We start from the raw sequence: 22,558 nt of genomic DNA on the forward strand, positions 1-22,558 counted from the left end.
GCTACTGTAATACAACTAATAAAATAATAATCAGTTTGTGTAAGCAGTGGCATGCAGGATCACAGCCTCACAGGCTGCCAAGTCTGGGAAACCCTCCCAAGAGGTTTGAGACAAGAGAAGGAACCAAACTTAGTTCTTCTTTGGGATCTCTTGCTCTGGGACATGACAAAGAGAGAGCCACCATTATCATGGCGAATGAGCTTCCCAGGGACCTTATACAGTGAATGGGAGGCTTCTTACTGAGTCAGCTTTGGAAGCCATGCAGGGCTGAGATAGTTCTCTTCATCGTAGCATAACTGATTAATTGGAAGGAATCCCACACCCTTTATATTCTCTAACTTCAAAGGCCTAGTGTGCCAGAGACCCTTCCATGGGAGGGTCTGACCCAAGGACCTCTTGATCCCAACTGACAGAAGGCACAGGGGTACCTAGGGTTACAGGGATTTTCCCAGGTCTGGTATCTACTAGTCCACCAGAGAATGTCATGTAAGGTCTTTAATGAAAGCCTATGTCACACTGAACTCCATAATCATTGTGAGATGTATGTGTGGAAAATATGTGAATAATTATATATATATATACACACACACTAAAAACTATGTTCCCTAGGACAGGGCAGGAAAGAAGAGATGCTTATCTCACACTGCCTGGTCATGTGAAGATTGAGTATTGTGTGGTTCACAATGGATATCTATTTACAGTCTGAGCAAAATGCTAGTCAACAGATTGCTAAGGCTACAGGAAAAAACAGAACCAGCAGGGGTTATCTTGTTTAGGAATCGGACCATGCACTTTTGAAACTATATCAGGGGTGCAGATGAATCTCCAGTTAGTCCTTCAATCTGTGAGGACAAGCCAACAACGGCTTGATTTTATGAGAAGAAATCTCAACCAAACTGGTTGACAATGCTGGGAATAGGATGTGGGGTAAGTTATCTCGTAGGATATCAGAGAATGCCTTGGTAGGTAGGGTGTCCAGATAGCAACTGTGAAAAAACAGGACAGGGTGAAGGGTAATAGGTCCCTATATAAGAAAAAGTCCCAAAAAACAGGACTGTGCCTATAAAAATGGGACATCTGGTCCCCCTATTGCTAGGTAATAGAAAGCTCTAGGCTCTAGAAAGCATGTTATGATTTTGTTTTATATGTAACCATTTGTTTCCGATATTCTTACGTTCTAACTCTTGAATCTCTGTTCTTTGAGAATAAGCTTAGTCTTGTTTTTATCTATCTATCTCAAAATGTTGTGTATTAAACAGAATGGTGATCCTTATAGAAGCTTGCAAGCTGGTATGTACTATTCCTTTGGGCGTAGCGAATTTGAGAGCTTTGTGAATGTTCAGTGGAACAGGGGCTGGGCACTGCAGAAGGACGCTTGGAGGACTTGGGGCGGGAGTGTGTGTATCATTAACCAGTACCAAGAAAGCAAGCATATTTCAGAGGAGGAAATGTACTTAGGAGGGACTACACAATGACACTATCCCCGGGGGCTCAGCACCCTGTGTCTGCATGGCCCAGAGACACAGCCTGTTCCATTCATCATCATCAGCATGTGGATAGAATAAAAGACTCAAGGTTATTCATTCAGAAAGCAGCACTTTCAAACTCCCTTCCCCGCCCCCACTTCTCTGATATTGCAGACACTAATGGGCTCTATCTGCCAATAAAGTAAATGTTTTGGAAGTGACATATTCTGCAGAAGAGATAAATTAGGATAAAAGTTCCCTAACTCATCAGCTCTTTGAGGCAGGTGTCAATTTCTGCACCAGGCAAGCAATTGAAATTCATCCACTTCAAGTGTACTGAAGTGTGGGGGTCAATTAAGTTTTCACTGCCTGCCTGGCTGAGACAAATGTTTGTCTGGGAATGAACTCCATAGGCAGCCATTTGGGATGGTTTTCATGTCAGAACATTGCATTTGGCTGTAATTAATGCATTCAAAATTCACAGAGATTGAGTGATGAACAAAAATGGATTTCCTTCTATTTAATAAATAACAATATACTATGACATTTCTGCAGACTATTCTGCCCAAGAAACTCCCTAAATGCATCACATACTACATACTGAACATTATAATACCACCAAAAAGCAGCCTCTCATCACATAGCATGCTGCCAAATACTGCAAGAGGGAGAAATTTAAGCCCAAACATTGGCACAAACTTTCAAATATTATGGGAAGTACTAGAGGATTTCTAGTGTCCATAAAGAGCAGACAGGAACCAATGATTGTCTACACTAAGCTAGGGTGTGAATTTAAAGAGCATTATCTACTCCGCACCAACTCCCCATGAGGACACATTTACTGCATATTAAGAGTGCCCTCATGCAGTTTAACTTAGTACACTTCCAAAGTGCGTTAAGCCAATGCACAGAAAGACACTCAATTCACAGTAAGAGTATCGACATGAGCAGTTAGTGTGGAGTAGCGTGCATTCTAAATAGTGTGCACCAGCTACTTTTGGCTTTATCTCCATGTAGACAAGAACCCAGTTTGTCAGTCTTCCAATCTGTCAATAGCTGTCTGTTTTAAAATATAAACTTAAATAAAATTTGAGGTTTTTTTTTCTGTAAAGTCAAAATAATAATTTGGGTTATCCAGTTTTGCTTACATTGGTGTTCTTGTGTTACATGAACTCATACGTTGGATTTCTGTACTGTAAATATCCTTTGCGTGAGGTTATCAAAGCACATTACAAACACACAAACTGAAGCAAAATGAAAATTATTATTTGTACTGGGGTAGTACCTAAGAACTCCACACATGGACTATGACCCTGTTGTGCTAGGTGGTGTACAAGAAGAAGACAAGTCCATAGAAAAATCAGTATTTCCAAATATTTTTTCCATTGAGATGCAATGATAGAAGCAAAAAAGCCCAATTTCTAGTTTCACATGAGCAAGTTTATCTAGGCTTAAAAATAAAATTCCAGTTTCTCAGAGTAAGTGTTACAACACAGATGACAGTGTAATGTGATTTCTAGTTTGGTTCCAGCTTGATACACAATGAGAACAAAGGGCTTTTCTGTAATTCTGCAATGCCTACTTGGTTCTTCAGAGTGAATACTCGCCGCTAGACAGCATGAAAATGAATCATTATTTCTGACAGAGAATGATAGTTTTCCTCTGCTGTATCCACTGAATGTTCACGGGGGGATTTCTGACCCGCTCCCTGTTGACAATTATTATTGAGTGTTTGATGACAGTTGCGGGTTCACCTCATCATGAGAGCTTTCTTGTTTCTTGTCTACCTTGTCACATCATCTGACAACACCATTAAATAAAATGCACTCTTTTTAAATAAAATGCTGTTGGCCTTCCCTCAACGAGCGAATAAATCCATAGAGCGAGAAGTGAGGGAGGAGGGATTTTTACTAGAGTTCAAAAGTTAAGTAAAATAAAGATACAAGTCCGAAGCCCCAGGATCTTTGATGGAGTCATGGCTGGCGCTGGGGGGGCCCAGTGGGCAGCTTTGGTTGAAGAGGCTCTTCTATGTAACTGTCTCTGATTATGTCGCCTGCTCGGAGCCAGAGTGCCCGTACGTTGATCGGCCTTGCGGTCAGGAGAGGACACTGCCTGGGCACGGACTGGCAACAGGCACGCAGACACCTGTGATTAACCTGGCTGCCCCGCATGAGGAATAACCCTGCGGGGCGCTGAGCCGCAGGGTGTGGTCACGGGCACCAGGCCCGGTGCCGGCCACGTGCCGGGCCGTTGGCTCTGGCCAGGATCTGGCTGGGCGGAGGCGGCGCCGCCCATGGGCTGTTGCAGGAGGCTCACAGGGCGGGGGGGGGCGCTGAGGGAGGGCGCTACTGCCTGGGCTGGGGGGCTCTGTTCTGGGGGTGCAAGGGGAGGGGCTTTATGGTGCGTTACAGGCTCCTCCAACCCCATTGGACAAACCTGTGACCTCTGCCCCCTGACCTCTGCCCCGCCTCCCCGGGGTTCTGTCTGCATCTCCTCGGCGGCTCGGCCACCCCAGCCTGGTCCCTCATGCCAGGCCCCGCCCACCGGCGACCGCTATTGGCTGCGCGTTCGGACGCAGGGGCGGCGCTTCCGAGGGAGGAAGGGGCGGAGCATCGAGGAGTCGTTACCAAGGCGACCAGTAGGACGCTGCTGACCGGGTTACTGCCGCGCTTCCGCCCTGGGTGAGCAGGGCTCCCGCCTCATTCCGCTGTCCCCCGTGTCTGCCCACCGCCCCCGTCTGTCCCCGTCCCTGGCCCCCGTGTCTGCCCACCTGCTCCTCAGTCCCCCACCGCCCCCGTCTCTCCCCGTCCCTGGCCCCCGTGTCTCCCCATCTGCCCCCACCTCTCCCCGGTCTCCGCCGTCCTCCCTCCGCGCCGCCCCCCGTGTCTGCCCACCGCCCCCATCTCTCCCCGTCCCTGGCCCCTGTGTCTCCACACCGCCCCTCACCTCTCCCCACTCCCCAGCCCCCCATTGCTCCCCACCTCTCCCCAGTCCTTAGCCCCGCCTTCACCCCTGCCCACACCGTCCCCCCTCGCACAGCCCCCACAGCTCCCACTGCCTCCATCTCTCCCTGCTCTGCAGCCCCCCATGTCTCCCCATCTCTTCCTGGGCTTCAGCTCCCTCCCGTTGATCCCCACCTCTCCCTGTGCCCCAGGCCCCCCACCCTGCAGCCCCACTTTTCCCCCCAGCCCCTGATCATTCCCCCCTCTGTACAGCCCCCCACTGTTCCCACCTTTCTCCACTCCCCAGCCCCTCTCCCTGCAACCCCTGCCCCATCTCTCCATGCTACCCGCAGCCCCTCCATTGCCACCTCTACAGTCCCTACCTTTGCCTGCTCTCCCTGCAGCCCCCACCCCATCCCTCCCAGCTCCCCATCCTCCAGCCCCAACCTCTCTCTGCTACCCATAGCACCCCCATTTCCCCAATCTCCTGCAGCCCCCACCCCACCTCGCAGGCCCCCCATCTCTATCTGCTTCTCAGCTCCCCACCCTGTGGCCCCAATCTCTCTGTTTCCCGCAGTGCCCTCATTGTCCCCACCTCCCCCTATGGCCCTCTGCTCCATCTCTCCCCACCCCTGCTCTCCACAGCCCACACTTCTCCCTGCTCCCTACCCTGCAGCCCCCCCAGTCCTCACTGCCTCCCACAGCCTTGCTTCCCCACCCCACAGCACCCCAACTGCTTCCCAACTTTTCCTAGCCCCATCTCTCCTTGCTCCCACCTCCCAGTTCCCCAACTTCTCCCTGCCATTAACCTTCCCTCCTCCTGCTGCCCCCTGTCCCTACAGTGCCCAATCTCTCCCTGCCCATGATGTCCAGCCTCACCCCCCAGGTGCTCTAACGGGCCACTATGTGTGACTTCCTTGTAGGCAAAGGTGCTAGCGGATGGAGCCTTCTGGTCTGCCTGGGTAGCATCATCAGGGCCAGTTTTCCCTGCCAGCCCACTTTGGCCCTTGTTGGGTGTGGAGTAGGGAGTGTGAAAGGAGAACTCCATAACTCTCAGGCATGATGCTGTTTGCAAAGGGCCTGTGGAGCCAGGGTCCTGAGCACTTTTGAAAATGTGATCAACTAAGTGCTGATAGTGGTGGTGATTTTGTGACACAAACCCGTGTCCCGGGGGGCTTGAGGTTGACATTATGTAATACTCTGAGTAACTGTATGATGGTGCTTGCTGTAGTTCTGGGCTGGAAACAAACTGTCAAAGCCCAAGTGAATGGTAAAGGGAAAATGAACCAATGTTGTGAGCCATCCAGCTTTCCCAGATGTGGCAACAAACCTGTTGTTTTATTTTTAGACTTTGTAAGCTTCTTTTTTTCTCTTGTTATTCGTTCCTCTAGGTTCCAATCCACCCCCTTAGTCATTCTGAACCATGATGGCTGATAAGCTGGAGGAGAGAGATTTGCAGAAATTCCTGAGAGATGTGGATGAAATTGGTAAGTGTACTGTAAACATGGTGGGCAAGATTTACACTTGGTCAGAGCACATGTTGCTCAAGCGAAGTCAGTGTGTTAAGGACAGCATTGGCCTCTGATTTTAGTGCCCACCTTGCAGATATACTAACCTCCCCTAACTCCAGCTGATCTTGATAAGAACTGTGGGTGCTTAGCACCTCTGAAAACCAGACCCAAATTGTCTTTAGTTGGGCACCAAGTAACAGAAACAGTCAAAATCAGGTATTGCTTTAGAAAACGTTGGCCATGATCTTTCCTTATGTATAACAATGTTTATAAGAAATACTTTCATAGAGTGAGGCCCCAGTCCTGAAGGCAGGGGGCGCTCCATGCGTTCAAGGGTGTTTCCTCAGGCAGTCACTTCCAGGATTGGGGGTCTTAGTAGTTGGGCTAGCAAACGAAGAAGTGACATTTAAAAAAACAGACTTTTTGATAAGTGATGGTAATAGATGGCATTTCTATATCCCCTTTCATCTGAGGATCTCAAAGTGCTTTGCATTCCTTAACTTATGAAGTCTTATAACACCTCCATGAAGTAGCCAAGGGACACACCACTGAATTGTAACCATCTCTGGGAGAATTGCCACAGTTTTTTTTAGCAGAGCATAGGAATTTTGTGCAGCAGTTTAGGACAGGAAGTGAAACAGAAGAATAACATAGCCACTTGAAAGTGCCACAGAAATTTAGGTCTAAAAGGGAATTACCTGAGAGGCCTGCATATTTGTCTTTATTGCTAAGATTGGAAAACTTCACTGATTTCCAGATGACAGCAGTGTGCACTAAGGTTTGGGAGGCTTCTTTTGTGTTCTCTCCTGTTGCTGTTTCTGAAGTTAGACTCCCAATCAGAGGCAAAAGACAAATAAGTATCTTTGGTGCTGGATGTATAACAAATGATGAAAAATAAATCAAAATGTACCTAAATCTAGGATTTTGTGTATTAAACAGTAAAATCTCTGTATTTTTGAAACTGCTTTATTTTTATCAGTGAAATTTGATCCTCACTGAAATGCTGTGTATTGCATCATATTGTTGCCTTAATCTTTGTTCAGTGATAAATACCCAAATAGAAAACTGAGATCATTTGAGGTGGACAAAATAAAGAGAATTAGAGAGCAAAAAGAAGAAAAAACAAAAGAAGAAAAGATCGTACAGTTTTGATCACCATGTTTAGTTTTTGAAATATCTGAGTGCTTGAGATGTGAATCTTGCCAGATACTAGCAATGGCTCCAAATGCCTCCGGTTATTATTTTATTTTTAGAGTCATGTAAATCATTGGTAGAGGTTAGAGATGGGGAAAAGACTTGTTAGATTGAGTCCATCCTCCTGCCAACATTTGGAGCTATAGCCTATGGAGGAAGTCTCATGTATTAACTGAAGCTACCCTGAATCATAGCCGAAAGGCCAAGAACAGAAGATTTTTTTTTAATTTATAAATGTTGTCCTTGTCATCTGTATGTTACATCAAGTCTTTTAGTGCACACCTACACTTTGAGCTGGGGGTGTGATTCCCACGTTGAGGAGACATACTCTCACTGGATCTCATTGAGTTAGCACACTGCAAATAGAATGTAGCCATGGAAGCACAAGCTGTGGAATAGGCCAGTCACCCTGAGTATGTGTATAGGGTCTCGGATGGACATAAACTGGCTAGACACCCTGAGTACCACAGCTTGTGTGGCTATGTTTAGTGTGCTAGCTTGATGAGAACTAGTGCACTGTCTCCTCAAGCTGAGAATCACACCTCACTTCAAGGCATGGGCATACCCTCAATGACACATTCAGCTCTTTCTGGCTTCAAAGGCATGTGTCACCAAAGGGAGAACTTAACTCCTGGTCTCTCTAAGTTAATTTTATTTCATATTTGTTTGGTTTGTTTTAGCCAATTTGGTTCAAGGCTTGAACTCCACAGACTCAGCTGTCCAGGAAAAAGCTATCTCTGATACAGAGAAAAGACTTCATATCAAAGAGGTCAGAGATGATGGAGAATGCAAGACCAAGTTGAACAGAACAGTTATTAACTCACAAGATGCGGTAAGACTTATGATCTCTTTTTGAGTATCAGATGTAGGCGGTTAGTGTCTTTCAAATGATGCAAGTGTAGCTATCCTGCCACTTATGCAAACTCATAAGTATTGTTAAAAATACAAGTTGAATGTAGCTTAAACCTGTGTTTAATTTTCCTCACCGGAAAGCATAGAAAGGATACCCCACATCATGTTTTACAGCCTATACCTGTTCTTCAGGAGATGAAAAGGAGATCACTGAGTGCTAATAGCAAAGAAGAAGCAGGTGCTGAGATGCTGTAACACGTGGCTACTGTTTGCTGCTTCCTAGGGGTCTGATCCAAAGCCAGTCGAAGTCTTGAGAGACTTTAATTCAGACATTAGGAGCTAGATTTTCAGGTACCTGAATATGCAGATAGGCACCTAGTGGGATTTTCAGAAGTATCTAAGCAGGTTAGGCACCTAACACCTGTTGAAATCAATAGAATTTGGGCACCTATCCTGCTTAGGCACTTTAGAGAATCCCACTAAGCATCTATCTGCATCTTTAGGCACCTACAGATCTTTGAAAAGCTGGCCCTAGGTGTTGTGCAGCTGCACCTCGTCTTAGTAAAATAAATGCTTAAATTATGAAACATACCCCAGCAGATTGTTATAGCAGTTAGAATAATCAGATTGCAGTGGAGAATTTTCCCATGTGAAGAGTCTAACAGAGATTCTTAGCCAAATTGTTTTTGCAAGAGGACACCTGAGGATTGAATTGTTTTCTTCTGCTTTGTGACTTTAAATGCTTCTGATGGAGTTAGTTTTGACAAGTTTAAAAAACTTGTTACTAGACTCATGTTGTCAAGTATCAGAGGGGTAGCCATGCTCGCCTGGATCTGTAAAAAGCAACAGAGTCCTGTGGCTCCTTATAGACTAACAGACGTATTGGAGCTTATGCTCCAATACGTCTGCTCCAAGACTGACAAAGTGGGTATTCACCCACAAAAGCTTATGCTCCAATATGTCTGTTAGTCTACAAGGTGCCACAGGACTCTTTGTCGCTTTTTACAGACTCATGTTATACATCTGTGTTTTAAGCTGCTTTGAAAAATGAATGTGATCTATTTTTTGCAATCCATGTTTTCTCATGAAAATTGCAGCTAGTTTAGAAATAACTATACTTAAATTTATTTTCATTCCAGTTCAAACCTAACCTTTTTCTCTGTGTTTGTGTGTCACTCATCCAATTTTTTCAGGCCACACGGGATATGGAGACAGTGAGACGAGGTAGGACATGGTTCTCCTCTCCATTAATTATCCCCTGTTCAGTTTGTCTCAGCAAAGCTAGAGTAAAGATTCAGATTGCTTTCCCTGATTGATATGCCTGATGCAGAACCTGAACCAACTCCAGCTGAAGTCAATGTGAATCTTTCAGTTGACTCTGAGAGTTGTCTCAGAAAGTTCTAATTGCTTACAAGTCCTGTGTGCCTGGCTGGATTGTGCATAGTAAAGATTCTTTTTCAGCATATCCTCTACCTTGCATCTAAGAACCTCATTATACTGAATCAAAAAGAAGCATCTCTTAGAGAAGAGCTACTTAAAGAGGCAGGTATGCAAATCTAGGGCAGCATTATGTCCTTTGTGCGTAATAGCTTATCACTCATGTTCCCAGTTGTATCAAATTAATGAAGTACCTCCTTAAGATTTTCTTTGTGGAGAAAACATGTCTCAGAAATGACTTTTCTCTCATCTGCAATTTGATTTTAATGAGGAAATTTTTTCTTTCATTGACTGAAACGCTACCCTAACTCTGCTGGCTCTCAGACAGCTTCATGTCAGCATTGGAGAAAGATGCAAAAGAACGAGCCAAAAGAAGGAAGAAAAATGAACGTTTGGCAAATGGTAATTGCAGAAGTTTTACATTTTTGATGTCCACTAAGCACTCCTTAAAAAGATCAGAGCTGAATTAAGCTGGTAATCTAGCCTGTTAGCCACACTTTTATGGGAACCTGAGAACATAAGAATGGTCATACTGTGTCAGACCAAAAGTCCATCTAGCCCAGAATTCTGTCTTTCAACAGTGGCCAGTGCCAGGTGCCCCAGAGGGAATGAACAAAACAGGTAATCATCAAGTGATCCATCCCCTGCTGCCCATTCCCATCTTCTGGCAAACAGAGGCTAGGGACACCATCCCTGTCCATTTTGGCTAATAGCCATTGATGGACCTATCCTTCACTAACTTATCTAGTTCTTTTTTGAATCCTGGTGTAGTCTTAGCCTTCACAACATCCTCTGGCAAGGAGTTCCACAGGTTGACTGTGGGTTGTGTATGCGCATTGATGAGACGGGGGACAAGGAGTCTGGCATGTGCTGTTCTACTGTACCAATGATCGTATGTATAGCCTTGATTAGAAGAGAACATGGGCTATGCACAGTAGGTGCTGAGGTCTTTTGGAACCCAATCCTCTTGATGGCTCTCCTCTTTACGATAAAGAGACTTAAGGTTGGGAGTGAGAGATGTGGTGTGTGGGAAGATGCAAGTTTTAGGCTATAAAGAGAAAATACAAATGGCCTGAGTTTGTCTTTTAGAACATGAAAGGGGCGCATAAATGAAAATACATAGAGAAAAGTCTGTTGCATGCTATGCCCAATGAACACAGTTCCGATAGAGGCAATACAGTGGGAATCTCAGGGCAAGTTGCTGCAGGAGAACACGGCTTCTGTCCACTATGTTTACAACTGGAAATACTGACATTTCCAATTCATGACTCTTGTTGCTGCAGCCCTGAAAGAGAAGGGAAATGATGCATTCAGTAAAGGAGACTATGCCACAGCTATCCAGCTATACACCGAAGGGCTGGAGAAACAGAAGGATATGCAGGTGCTGTACACGAACAGAGCACAGGTCAGTGTGTGAAAAAATCTGCTATAGATGTATTGTTTAGGTACAAAACAGCCTACGCTACCTGCAGATGGCACATGAGAATCATTGCTCTGTTGTCTAAGCCAATTTCAGGAGTTCAGATATGTTGCAGATTACCTGGAAAAGGGAGAAAAAGCAGCACATAAGGTAGTTTGTCCTGGGCCATTGTCCACAGCGGTGCTTTAGGTCTCATTTTTGCTAACAGGAGTTGATGGGATCTACTTCCTGCCATGCTAGCAACAGTGAATATTAATATGATTAAAAGCTACCAGCAAAATAATTCAGACTAAGCTCTGTATTGAAACTTTCCCTTTAGTTTCTTGCACTGGTCAAGAATTCTGCTTCATTGGAGAGGCTTTGATGCAAATCATGCTGCCTTTTATGGCCCTGAACTAATTCCTCAGTCACATGAAGCGTTTTATGCTCTCTGTATGCAAGTGTCTAACAGAAAGTAATGAGCCATCAACATACAGCCTGTAATGTAATATCTATCCTCATATAATGTGCCAATCGGAGACCTGCTATTGAGTGCCCAATAGCTGGTACTAAAAGAAAACAGGAAGCAAAAATAATCAGTCATGCACCTTTTGTAGGTTAGTGCAAGGCGAGTCTATATTCCCATCCTTGCCTCTCTTTTTTCATAATCTCTAATGGGGGCTTGTTCTCTGACATGCCCATATGAAGGGAAGAATCCGTTGTCCTGACATATTCTAAATAGGCTGTAGAGAGCTAAATGTTATCACAGGTGATGAGCTCTTTACCTACCTTGTATGCCAAGGTGGGCTGGCAGAGTTCTTCTCTGCTCCATTTTCCAAATATTATATCTTTAATAATACATTAATAGATTTTAAGGCCAGAAGGTGGACCTTAGGATGTTCATTATTTATTTGTATTATCATAGCTCTTAGGAGCCTCTGTCATGAACTAGGACCCTCATGTGCTGGTGCTGTAAAAACACAGAACAATGTCTTTCCCTGAGACCTTATCATCTAGTCTAACCTGCTTCATAATGCAGGCAATAGAATTTCACACCCCTTAGATAGGTCGGTCACACAGGAAGTCTCTATTGGGAACAGAACTCAAGTCTCATTCCTCCTAGTCCAGTGCTTTAAACCCAGTGGCATCCTACTTCCCCAAATGCAAATCCTGCCTGTACTTCCAATCAATGTTATGTTTGACTGTTGAAATCATTCCCAAGAGCTTTGCAATCCATTCCATTGTGTGTACCTGTAAGACCCCTCCCTACCATGCATCAGCAACAGGGTCTGCACCCTGCATTTTTGGCATTGTTGCACAGATCTCTCCCACTCTAGCTAAAGGACTGACTAGTATAAGACGATGCTGTGTTGAGAAAACTGCTAATAATGTGAGAAGCAGTAGGTTCTGTGACTTTTCACTCAATGGCATGCAACCTATGAAGTGGGCATTTTGCTTGCAGTGGGTATCGGTGGTTGGGTCCTTGCCACAAGATTATGGTACTAATATTGATGTAAATGTGTTTCTATTCAGCAGGTTATCTCATTTCCCTTGAGATTATAAAAAGGCACAGTTGCACTTCAGAAAATCATTGGACAGCCATTATTTTAATTTACAGCCTGTGCCTCTGGCTTCCAGGAAGGAAAACCAAACCTGACAGTCACAACCCAGACTTGAGCTCCTCACTTGACCATGTGGGAATGGTTCAGCAGTCTTGTTATATTCGTTTTATTCCTGTTGTGAGTGCAGCCTCTGTCCTGCAGGGAGGGTCAGAATGAAGCCTCATCATGGAAGGATTGTTTGTCCCACAAACTCCATTGCTCTGCCCTTCCCTTCTACCCTCCCTGTGCAGCGATAGCACAGTGCAAAGGTCACCCCCCAGCCGCGCCCTGACATGAAAGGAAAGTTCAGTGGGGAATATATTTTTTTCACGCTGCCTTTATTCTGAAAGATGTCACATTTTTAATTGTGAACTGAGGACTTTTTCCTGCCCTAAGTTTAGTGCAGACCCATGTGAGTTTTGTACTTGGTTTGTGTTTAACTCACTTGAAAATCCACTGCACGCTGATGCACAGACATGATAAAACACCAGAAGGGTTAAGGAGCAGTTAATTATGTATCAATCAATATATTGGCATTTCCTGTGGGTTAAAGCGTATCACTTTCATTAAACTAATGTCTGCACAGTGCTTTGAACTTGGAAAAACATGACAGAGAGACACAGTATTCTAATTCTTCTTTGGACTGATAAGTCTGCTGATCTGTATCCCGTCTTGGCTTTATTTCAGGCTCACATGAAGTTGCAGGAGTACAAGAAAGTAATCAATGATTGTGAATGGGCTTTAAAGGTAACTGCTTTGCAGTTTCGTCAATTAGTTGGTAGGACACAGAGTATAACTAGTCAGTATTAAACATGCCAACTGAGAGGTGTGTCACTGGCTGCCCAATTTCATTTATAAGTGGCATTTCAACAATCTTAACACCATTTACGTCTTTATTTATCTAGTCTAGAGATCATGATTCAATCTCATGTCCCAGCATGCGCTGTGCTATTGATGCCAGAGGCCTATTTATACATATTCAGTTAGTAATGCAACCCTGCAGTGTGTGTTTGACCTCACAACTTGTCATCACGGAAGCAATTCTCATCTATTATGCCAATATCCGACCCAGGGGATCCCTGTAAAACCCTATGCACTCCCTGTGCCTTCTGCCAGCTGGCTCCGAGAAGTCCCTTGGTCATACTGAGCTAACTTTCCTGATGCAAAGGATATTAACATTTTAAACAGTGTCTAGATGGAATCCTTTTTCAGCTCTTTAATTAAATATTTTATTCAAATATTTAAGTTTTATATAACTAATGATAAAGCCCCTTGCAAACATTCTCTGAATGTTTTGCTGATCTGTTTAAAAATGTAAAGGCAATAGCCTTGTTAAACTTGCAGTGAATCCTCTCACTAGAAAGTGTTCATGTGACATTTGGAAAGGTAGAGAACTATACTAAAAGCCAAAAAGAAAGTTCTGAATCCAGACTCAGTGGCTTTAAAACATTAGTACCCATTCAATGCGATATAACACTGACACATCATTAACAGGATTAGCAATGTAATATCGGGAAATTAATATTCTTCTTACACTCAGTTGAACTGGAAAAGATCAGCCAGTTGGCTAACATTGGGAGTGTGATGTCCCTTAACTGTGAAACCAAGAAATCATCAAACCTAGTGACAATAGAGGACTCATTTCATAGTCGGCAGGGCTGCTCGATAAAGATGTGAAACTTCAACTGCTGTTAAGGTTGGGTGTACATTAAGCAATGTAATTGCATGTTACACTGTGATAAAAAGCCCATGGCACTGAGTCTCAGAGCCTGGGCCATCTGACTCTGTGTGACTTGGGCTGTGGGGCTATAAAATTGCAGTGTCGATGTTCAGGCTAGGGCTGGAGCTTGGGGTCTGACTTCTTGCCCCTCTCGCAGGGTCCTCAGAGCCCAGGTTCCAGCCCAATCTCAAACACTGACACTGCAATTTTATAGCCCTGTGAGCCTGAGTCAACTGACCCAGGCTCTGAGACATGGTGCCACAAGTTTTTTATTGCGGTGTAGCTGTACCCTGTGAGGCTTTTAATTACACAGAGAAACTCCGGCAAGGGTGACACAGAAATAAAGAAGGTACTGGTAATAATTCCTCAAGAAAAATTCAGGACAAAGAATTAGCTAAACTTACATGAGTGGCAGTCAGCAGTGACTATCTTTGCTAATTGTCCTTGTAAATAGTTGTAAGAGCAGCATTTTCAAGTTCTTGTATGTTTGGGTTCACCTTTCCACTTATTACCAATTTACTTTCTCATTTGGTAAATTAATGGTTTTGATTTCTGTCATTCTATCTGCAACTCCAGCCAACAGGTCCCTTACATCCAGTGGGAGTGTTTGAACTGCGGCCAGTTTGCTTGGGGACGAGCAGAAAGACTTATGTATTGAAGTCTTCTGCTACCTTGTTTCTCCATTACTCCTAATGTTATTACAGCTGTTAATTTAAAAGTTCTGCTGTACGAAGATCTGATCTAGTGCAGAAAGTTACAACCCTTGCAAGAAAGCTGATGAGAATCAGCAGGCATAGGGAATGGCTATGTTTGGCATAATTTAATCTGGACAGCCGAACAGTATTTTACATATCCATGATACAGACTGATGGGAGCCTGCTTAGAAATTAATGAGCTCTAAATGGTTTTTGTGAATTAACTCAAAAACTCCAATAAATATAGCAGCCACACAATTCCAAATAAGTCTAAACCTCACATTTCCAAAATCCCATACCTGTGGAGGTGACCAGCCTAGGAAGAGAAGGCATGACAGCAGAAGGCCACTACAGACGTTTTGCAGATGATCAGTCCAGATACTTGGGATATTCAGAAATCTGATTTGCTAAGGAAACAATATAGAAAGTTCTCTTTATATTTAAAAGCAGCTAAGAGTCCTGTGGCACCTTATAGACTAACAGATGTATTGGAGCATGAGCTTTCGTGGGTGAATACCCACTTCTTTGGATGCATGTAGTGGAAATTTCCAGGGGCAGGTATATAGAAATTTCCACTACATGCATCCGAAGAAGTGGGTATTCACCCATGAAAGCTCATGCTCCAATACGTCTGTTAGTCTATAAGGTGCCACAGGATTCTTTGCTGCTTTACAGATCCAGACTAACATGGCTACCCCTCTGATACTTCTCTTGATATGGAAACCTAGGTCCCGATCCTCATCTTAGAATATGTTATGATACTGAAGTCAATGAAACTATTCTAGTTAACACCCACAGTGGATACGGCCCTAGGTTTTTAAAATTTTTAATATATACAAAGTATGAGTCCATGCTCTTATTTCTGATCAAGCCACTAGTCTGTACGTATGATTAATGTCATATTGTTGATTTCCTCCCAGTTGTGGCCTAGGGCTATCAAATGGCGAGACTGGGTCTACGTTTTGCAGATTATAGGGTGCTGTGGGAGAAGGGTGACCCTTTTCCCAAATAGGAATGTTGTCCCTGCCTGAAAAGTTGAATACATCCTCAGTAGCATTCTGTGTGAATGGAAGTGGCAAGTGTACTGAGAAATTTCCATGTGATAGCAGCTGATTTTGTTACAGAGGGCTGTCTAAGTGTTATTCAATTAACTGAAAGCCAGCCAGCTTCACTCCAAGTGCAGCACACTTCATGGTTATAGTTAGTTTTTTGGGCAGTTACTGTAACTTTATTATCCAGGAGGTTAGACGACAGTGTGTAATGATTCAACTTTCTAAACTATTTGATTAATTCCTTTTAATGCAGTGCAATGAAAAATGTATTAAAGCCTATTTCCACATGGGAAAAGCTCATCTGGCGCTGAAGGACTACAATGAGGTAAGCTATACAGTCCTTGTGGGGGTTGAGCCACATTCTCTTTTTAAATATTCCAATGTAAATCTGGAGTAACTCCATTGGTTCAGCAACTTAAATAAGGTTTATGCCCATACAGGAATTAGCAGAATATAAGTCTGCACCATGTTTGGCATTATAAGGCAGTGGAAGAGAGAGAGAGATGGTTTTATACACTTGACTTATGATAGCATGTTATGCTAATATCTTGTCATACATCGGCTGCTTGGGGAACAAAATGTCTGCAGGCTCTTATGAGGGCTGCATTAGGTCTAAAACAAAATATTCCCTCTCATGTTACTATAGCGGGCTTTATCCATTACTTAGGCTCACACAAAGGTTAGAGAATAATTGCACATGGTAATTACAGAATCACAGAACTCTAGGGCTGGCGTGGGAGGTGGTGTAGTCCATCCCCCCCCCATTCTGAGGCCAGGACCAAGTATACTTAGACCATCCCTAACGTTTGTCTGACCTGTTCTTAAAAACCTCCAATGACAGGGTTTCAAAACCTCCCTTTGGTAACCTATTCCAGTACTTAATGATACTTAAAGATGTTTTATTTCTAATAACTAAACTAAATCTATCTTGCAGCAGGTAAAAAGTCAGTTACTTCTTGAACTACCTTCAGTGGACATAGAGAACGATTGATTTTTGTTCTCTTTATAGCAATCCTTACACATTTTTGAAGCCTTTTTATCTGGTTCAGGTGAAGTGCCCAAAACTGGACACACTATTCTAGCTGAGGCTTCACCAGTGCAGAGTGTTAATTGTGCCACCTGTCATGTCTTAGATACAACATTCCTGTTAATACACCCTCGAATATTAGCCTTTTCCACAGTTGCATCACATTGTTGGCCCATAATCAATTTTTGTTCCACTAGAATCCCAAGATCCTTTTAGCAGTACTACCACTAGCCAGTTATTCCCTATTTTGTAGTTGTACATTTGATTTTTTCCCCCTTCCATCTGATGTCAATGGGAGTTAGTCCACTGATTTCAAAGGGTCTTAGATCAGACCCAGTCAAGTTAGATATCTTTTACATAATCTTTTCCTTTTTTGTTTTCAACTAACAATATAGTCTTGGGTTTCTTTTATCAAGTCCAGGAAGTCCTATCAGAAGATCTTAGAAATTGATCCCCAAAAGGAAAGTCTATTTAAAGGTAAGAAGTCTAATGTCAGGGTTCTTCTGGTATCTTTATCCTGTCATGAAAACTGAACTTAAATTAAAAACCAGTCTTATGCATTCTAAACCTCTCTATGGACTCTTTCCATCCAGTTTCTGTATCCAATTGTTTCTTCTTCCAGTTAACATCTCTTCTCTACCCTTTCCCTTTGGCTAGCCACAGCTAAGAGTCATTCTACTTTTATTAGGCTATAGGCATAATGTAAAATGTTGCCCCAAATCACTGAGCCAGTTCTTCCCTCTTTGCTTCGCAACCTTTCTGTACAATTGACATGGTTGATAAATTATATAGTCAATTGCTTGACCATTCCTTGGTTCATTATGAAATATACTCAAGAGACCAAATACCCAATATCAGTCAGATTTATTGCTAATAGCCAGTAATAATATAGCACAGGAAAAAAGGTTCAATACAATACCAATTTCCAGGAAACTGTCTTGTGCTGTGTTGATACCTTCACTTTCTGCAGAAGGTGTGCTTCCCAAGTTATGCATTTTAGCTAGGAGTATTTATAGGATGATTTTACAAGTTACCAAAACTCTTTACGTGTCACTAAAATCCAACCTATTCATTTTTTTGCCAGTTTCTTAATTTGTTGTTCTGTACCTCCCTTATCTTTGTTTTGGATACTGCATTCCAGGGACTGGCCTGTGAAGGTACCTCCCCAGCTTGTTGCGGGGCAGAACATTTCGCCTTTGACAAGCTTCTTATTTTCTCATGCCAAAGCTGACTTCAACTTTGAAAAGTGTTACTGGATTCTTAGCATAAGTGAACAGGAATATAGAAAAACAGGCCAATTTAAGATATGTACCTGCTAGAAATATATACAATATAACATTATACTTATATTATGTGCTTAGTGCATATTAATATATGTGGTGTCAATAATACATATTGATAATGTAATTCTGTATATTTTGACCAGCATACATTGGTCAACCTTAGGATATCAAATGGTATTCCATTTCTTTCCTCACTGTCCTTAATGTGTATCAAGAATTTGTGGCCTCTTTACTGAATTACATTTTTAGTTTCTCTTCCTTTTGGTGTTGAAGACTGCATGAATGAAGTAGACTTACAGGAAGGAAAAGAAAAAGAGGAAGAGAAAGCTCTGGAGGAATTTCAGTCTGGAAAGTATACTGCTGTATCTGTGAAAGAGCTGCTCCAGAAGCTCAATAGACCTGACCAGAATATCCTTTATTATGCAGGCGGGATTAGAGTTTTGACTGAATCAATAAAAGATTGTAAGTATTTTATGCAAATCTGTCTGTCTAATGTGCTAACTGGGGCCATGAGCCAAATAGATGGAAGTCTTTTAATGAGAGTTGGATCAGGCCTATAAAAACTCTACCCCTGTTTAAAAAAATATACATTATGGGCTTGATATTTCGAAAGTTTTAGGCCAGTAAATGCATGTATGAAACAGTCACATATTTTTGGGCCTGAAATCTGAGCACAATTATGTGCAAATCAGGCATGCTGTGCCAGAATAACATGAAGCACTTACTTTGTCGATATTGAAAGGCAGCTCTGTTTCCCTTAGAGGAGGTGAGTGCAGATCTCCCATTAACAGTCTTGAGAGTTATGTGCCACATCAAAGGAGAAGACACCGCATAGTGTGGGAAATGAGAATGCATGTTCAGTAACAAACTAGATGGCAAACTTCTCCCATGAATGTATGGTAAACTGTAATCACATGAATCCATTCAGTATCCAGTACTCTAGCTTTCTTCTGAAACTGGCCACTGTTGTTCAGTTCGTTGGGATAGTGAATTAATCCTTGTTAACATAATGTAAATGATCAGATAAATCACCAACATTTTGCCTTTTAATGTGAACATTGGAATTGAAAGGCTCTTAATTGGGCTCCAAATGTAATGCTAGACCCAAAGCCACACAGACTTTGGACAAATTCATATCAGATGTGAAAATCACAGTTTAGATTCATCTCTATTGAAATCCTGACAAGTTCTGAGTTCAGGTGTTTCCATTGCATGTGTTGATAATGTTGCTAAAATCTACAGCAAAGAGTACAGGTGCTTGAGCATCACCAGTTGTTGCAGAACTCTGGTCTTAGAAGATAAGTAAAGAGGGATGTGATTTTTATGATTTAATTTTAAAGCATACTGTAAATTTTAGGCCAATTCCCAATGGAGCTACCCAGCTGGCACCAAATGAGGATCTAGCCCTTTATATGTACAGTGCATTACATTCTTCTAGCTGTGTAGCCTCCAGTATGTGAGATGTCCTCTCTCTCGGACCTGTATTCTTCTTCCTGGACTCAGTGAGCTGGTTGGGCTCTTCCTACTTTAGCACCTTCAGTTCTATGTAGACTCTAGTGTCGATTTGGATCCTTTAACAGCAGTTTGTTTAAAAATGTTTACAGTTGATTTGCAAAGCCTGACTGCTGTGTAAATCTTCCTGACTCTTTGCAAAGCTCTCTAAATGAAGTTACTCACTCTGTACAATTATAGACATGAATCAGAGTATATATACTTCACTGCTGTTTCTGCTCCAAATACTGTTTAGAGGATTTTCCCCTTTTATGATGTAAATATGTATATTTTTTCCCCAAAGCTGTTGATTGTGACCTTGTCACTTAACACTGTTTCTAGAGAACAGGAATGTACCTTCGTGATAATATGTCAGCCAGATGGATTGCTGGGCTGATGTGGTTATCTCTGAATTTGTTTCAGGCACTGAACAAATTTTATTTAGAACAAACAATGGATTCAGTATCATCAGTGACAATAAGGTCATAAGACGGTAAGGGATCTCGTAAGGAGAACAGTAGGGTATTACAACATGAGGAAATGAAAAGATATTTAAAGAAACACAATCGCTTCTCGTGAAATTCAGATGAAACGATCAAAAGATAATGTGACAGCATTTTAATGTCTGACTATATTAACTTCTATTTGACCTTTAGACAAATAATGCTCTTTTGGATGTAACGGGCAAAACACCTGCTGTGCTTCAGTCTTTAGTCACCTGGGTACATCTGCAGGGTTAGTCCTTTTCATTCCTCTGCATAGCTGCGAAGATGAGTAGGTTTGTAAAACTTAACATAAAAGAATCTCGGATGTAGAAACTCAGTTACTTAATGCACGGAGAGCAAGATCCTTAGCTGGGGTAAATTGATGCAGCTGTGCTGATGCCAAAAGAGCGATGTTAACTTACACCAGCTGGGGATGTGCTCTAATGTAAGCTGTAAAACTGTTTCGGGGCATCCGTTTCAGCCCTATAATCGAGGGGAAGGATCATCCTCCAAGATTTATACTTTCTGCTGCTTATATCAGTTGTATATTCTTGGCTGCCTGTTGTGTTGTATGGTACTAGTCAAGCAAAGGAGCTAGTGACCTTATTTGACTTTAAGCCCCTGTGCTATTCAGTGTGCCTCGTGTATGAGAGGATATATGCTCTACATGAGATCAAAGCCATTTGCTTAGTGCTGAAATCTGTTTCTTGAAATTCTTTTGGGAAAAAGCTGACGGACTTATTGATGATATATTTGGAAAGGGTTTGGTTAGGTATTGGCTGCAAAATGTTATGCAGAAGACATGACGACCAGAAATTTTAGCTGGCTTGAGATGGGTCTAGCACAGAGAGATTTGAGGTGGTCCCAAGAAGCTGAAATGAATGGGAGTGGTGCCTTAGGATTCCAAATAAGGCTGCATCCTGGTGATCACTTCAGAGTCTATCAGTATCCGCCACTGGTGGTTGCTTGAGATATGAAGCAGTCTGTCCCTGTACCCACACAAATATGTGGCTTCTTGGTGAGCCAGCTCTCACTGATCCGGAGTGCAGGGATGAGCTCAGCAGGGGTCCATGAAGCAGGCAGCTATACAGGCAGTATAGCAAAGCCAGTGGCAAAGGAGTCTGACTGGGAAATGGAACCGGCATTCCTAAACGTGTTTATTAAAATAGCCAGTTTTGGAGCTTGGGAACATAAAGAAAAAATCCTGGGGCAGATCCTCAGGTAGAGAAGACCATGGGGTTTCTCTAACTCCACATTTTTGTCTTTCCTTTGCTGTTTTGTGGATCTATATTTTCATTTCAGGGGCCTCTCTGTAGCAAAGGAAAACACTGCTGAAGCGGAATTGTCAATTTCTCTTCTCATCCTCTGGCAGGCAGTCTGTGCTGGGAATGGTAAGGCTGTGTAATCAGCATTAATCAATGTTAATGTACTGCTAATATGGAACTGACTACATCTGAAATTATTATTTTCAATTAACAACACTCCCCAGAGCGCTTGGGTCTAGACCTTGCAGCACACCACAGATTTACAGGTCAGATGCAACTGCTGCAGGCACAGAGCTAGCAGTAGGTACAATTGTGGCTCTGGGTCCCCTAGGCAATGAAATTATTATCCATTTTAATGGATGGCTTAAAGCTACTGCAGAGGCTGAAGTGAGCTCCTGTTCTGGGGACATCATTTGGTCTGGGGTTCATGTCTTCCTCGATTAGTACCTATATGTCAGGAGCTAATTCTTCACTGTTTGCTGGAATTTTTAGCTCTCGTTAGCTGATGTCGGGAGTGGTGCATAGCAAGGAGGGCTTGCAACCAGCCCCTTCTAGTGCACCTCAATAAACAAAGCCAGTGCAGAACAGCAAGTAGAAGTTATTTGCTGTTTATCTTCTTGAGTATTGTGAGGTCTGAAGTAAATGTGAGCCTTAGTGATCTTTTCCAGTGTGTTTTTTGATCCATTCCGACCTAACTTTTAAAACAGAGAACCGGCTGCCTAGCTGGTGTAAATCAACATAGCTCTGTTGATTTTGTGTAGCTACTTAAATTAAAATTACAAGGAGTCTGGTGGCACCTTAAAGACAAACAGATTCATTTGAGCATAAGCTTTTGTGGATAAAAAACCTCACTTCAGATGCATGGAGTGAAAATTACAGATGCAGGCATCATATACTGACACATGAAGAGAAGGGAGTTACCTCGAAAGCGGAGAACACTATCAACACTGGTAACTCCCTTCTCTTCATGTGTCAGTATATGATGCCTGCATCTGTAATTTTCACTCCATGCATCTGAAGTGAAGTTTTTTATCCACGAAAGTTTATGCCCAAAAAAATCTCATAGTCTTTAAGGTGCCACTGGACTCCTTGTATTTTGTGTGGATACAGACTAACATGGCTACCCCCGATACTAAAG

General features: G+C 42.8%; 1 protein-coding gene across 6 annotated transcripts in view; it reads left to right on the plus strand.

The window, feature by feature from the left end:
- Positions 1–844: 844 nt before the first annotated feature.
- Positions 845–22,558, plus strand: part of TTC12 (tetratricopeptide repeat domain 12) — a 38,438-nt gene continuing 16,724 nt past the window's right edge. For 4 of the 6 annotated variants that reach the window (XM_050921802.1, XM_050921801.1, XM_050921799.1 and 1 more), the window contains exons 1-12: positions 4,065–4,147; positions 5,800–5,895; positions 7,794–7,945; positions 9,159–9,189; positions 9,727–9,804; positions 10,686–10,807; positions 13,090–13,149; positions 16,123–16,194; positions 17,313–17,373; positions 18,453–18,641; positions 20,094–20,163; positions 21,458–21,546. In XM_050921802.1, coding sequence (XP_050777759.1) covers positions 5,832–5,895; positions 7,794–7,945; positions 9,159–9,189; positions 9,727–9,804; positions 10,686–10,807; positions 13,090–13,149; positions 16,123–16,194; positions 17,313–17,373; positions 18,453–18,641; positions 20,094–20,163; positions 21,458–21,546 — 988 coding nt within the window. In that variant the 5' untranslated portion in view covers positions 4,065–4,147; positions 5,800–5,831. Of the gene's footprint in view, positions 928–4,064; positions 4,148–5,799; positions 5,896–7,793; positions 7,946–8,820; positions 9,512–9,726; positions 9,805–10,685; positions 10,808–13,089; positions 13,150–16,122; positions 16,195–17,312; positions 17,374–18,452; positions 18,642–20,093; positions 20,164–21,457; positions 21,547–22,558 lie in introns of those variants that run through there. The other 2 variants (XM_050921800.1, XM_050921803.1) reach the window with 2 other exon arrangements.

The sequence above is a fragment of the Gopherus flavomarginatus genome, chromosome 13, assembly GCF_025201925.1.
Source record: "Gopherus flavomarginatus isolate rGopFla2 chromosome 13, rGopFla2.mat.asm, whole genome shotgun sequence".
Lineage (NCBI taxonomy): Eukaryota > Metazoa > Chordata > Testudines > Testudinidae > Gopherus > Gopherus flavomarginatus.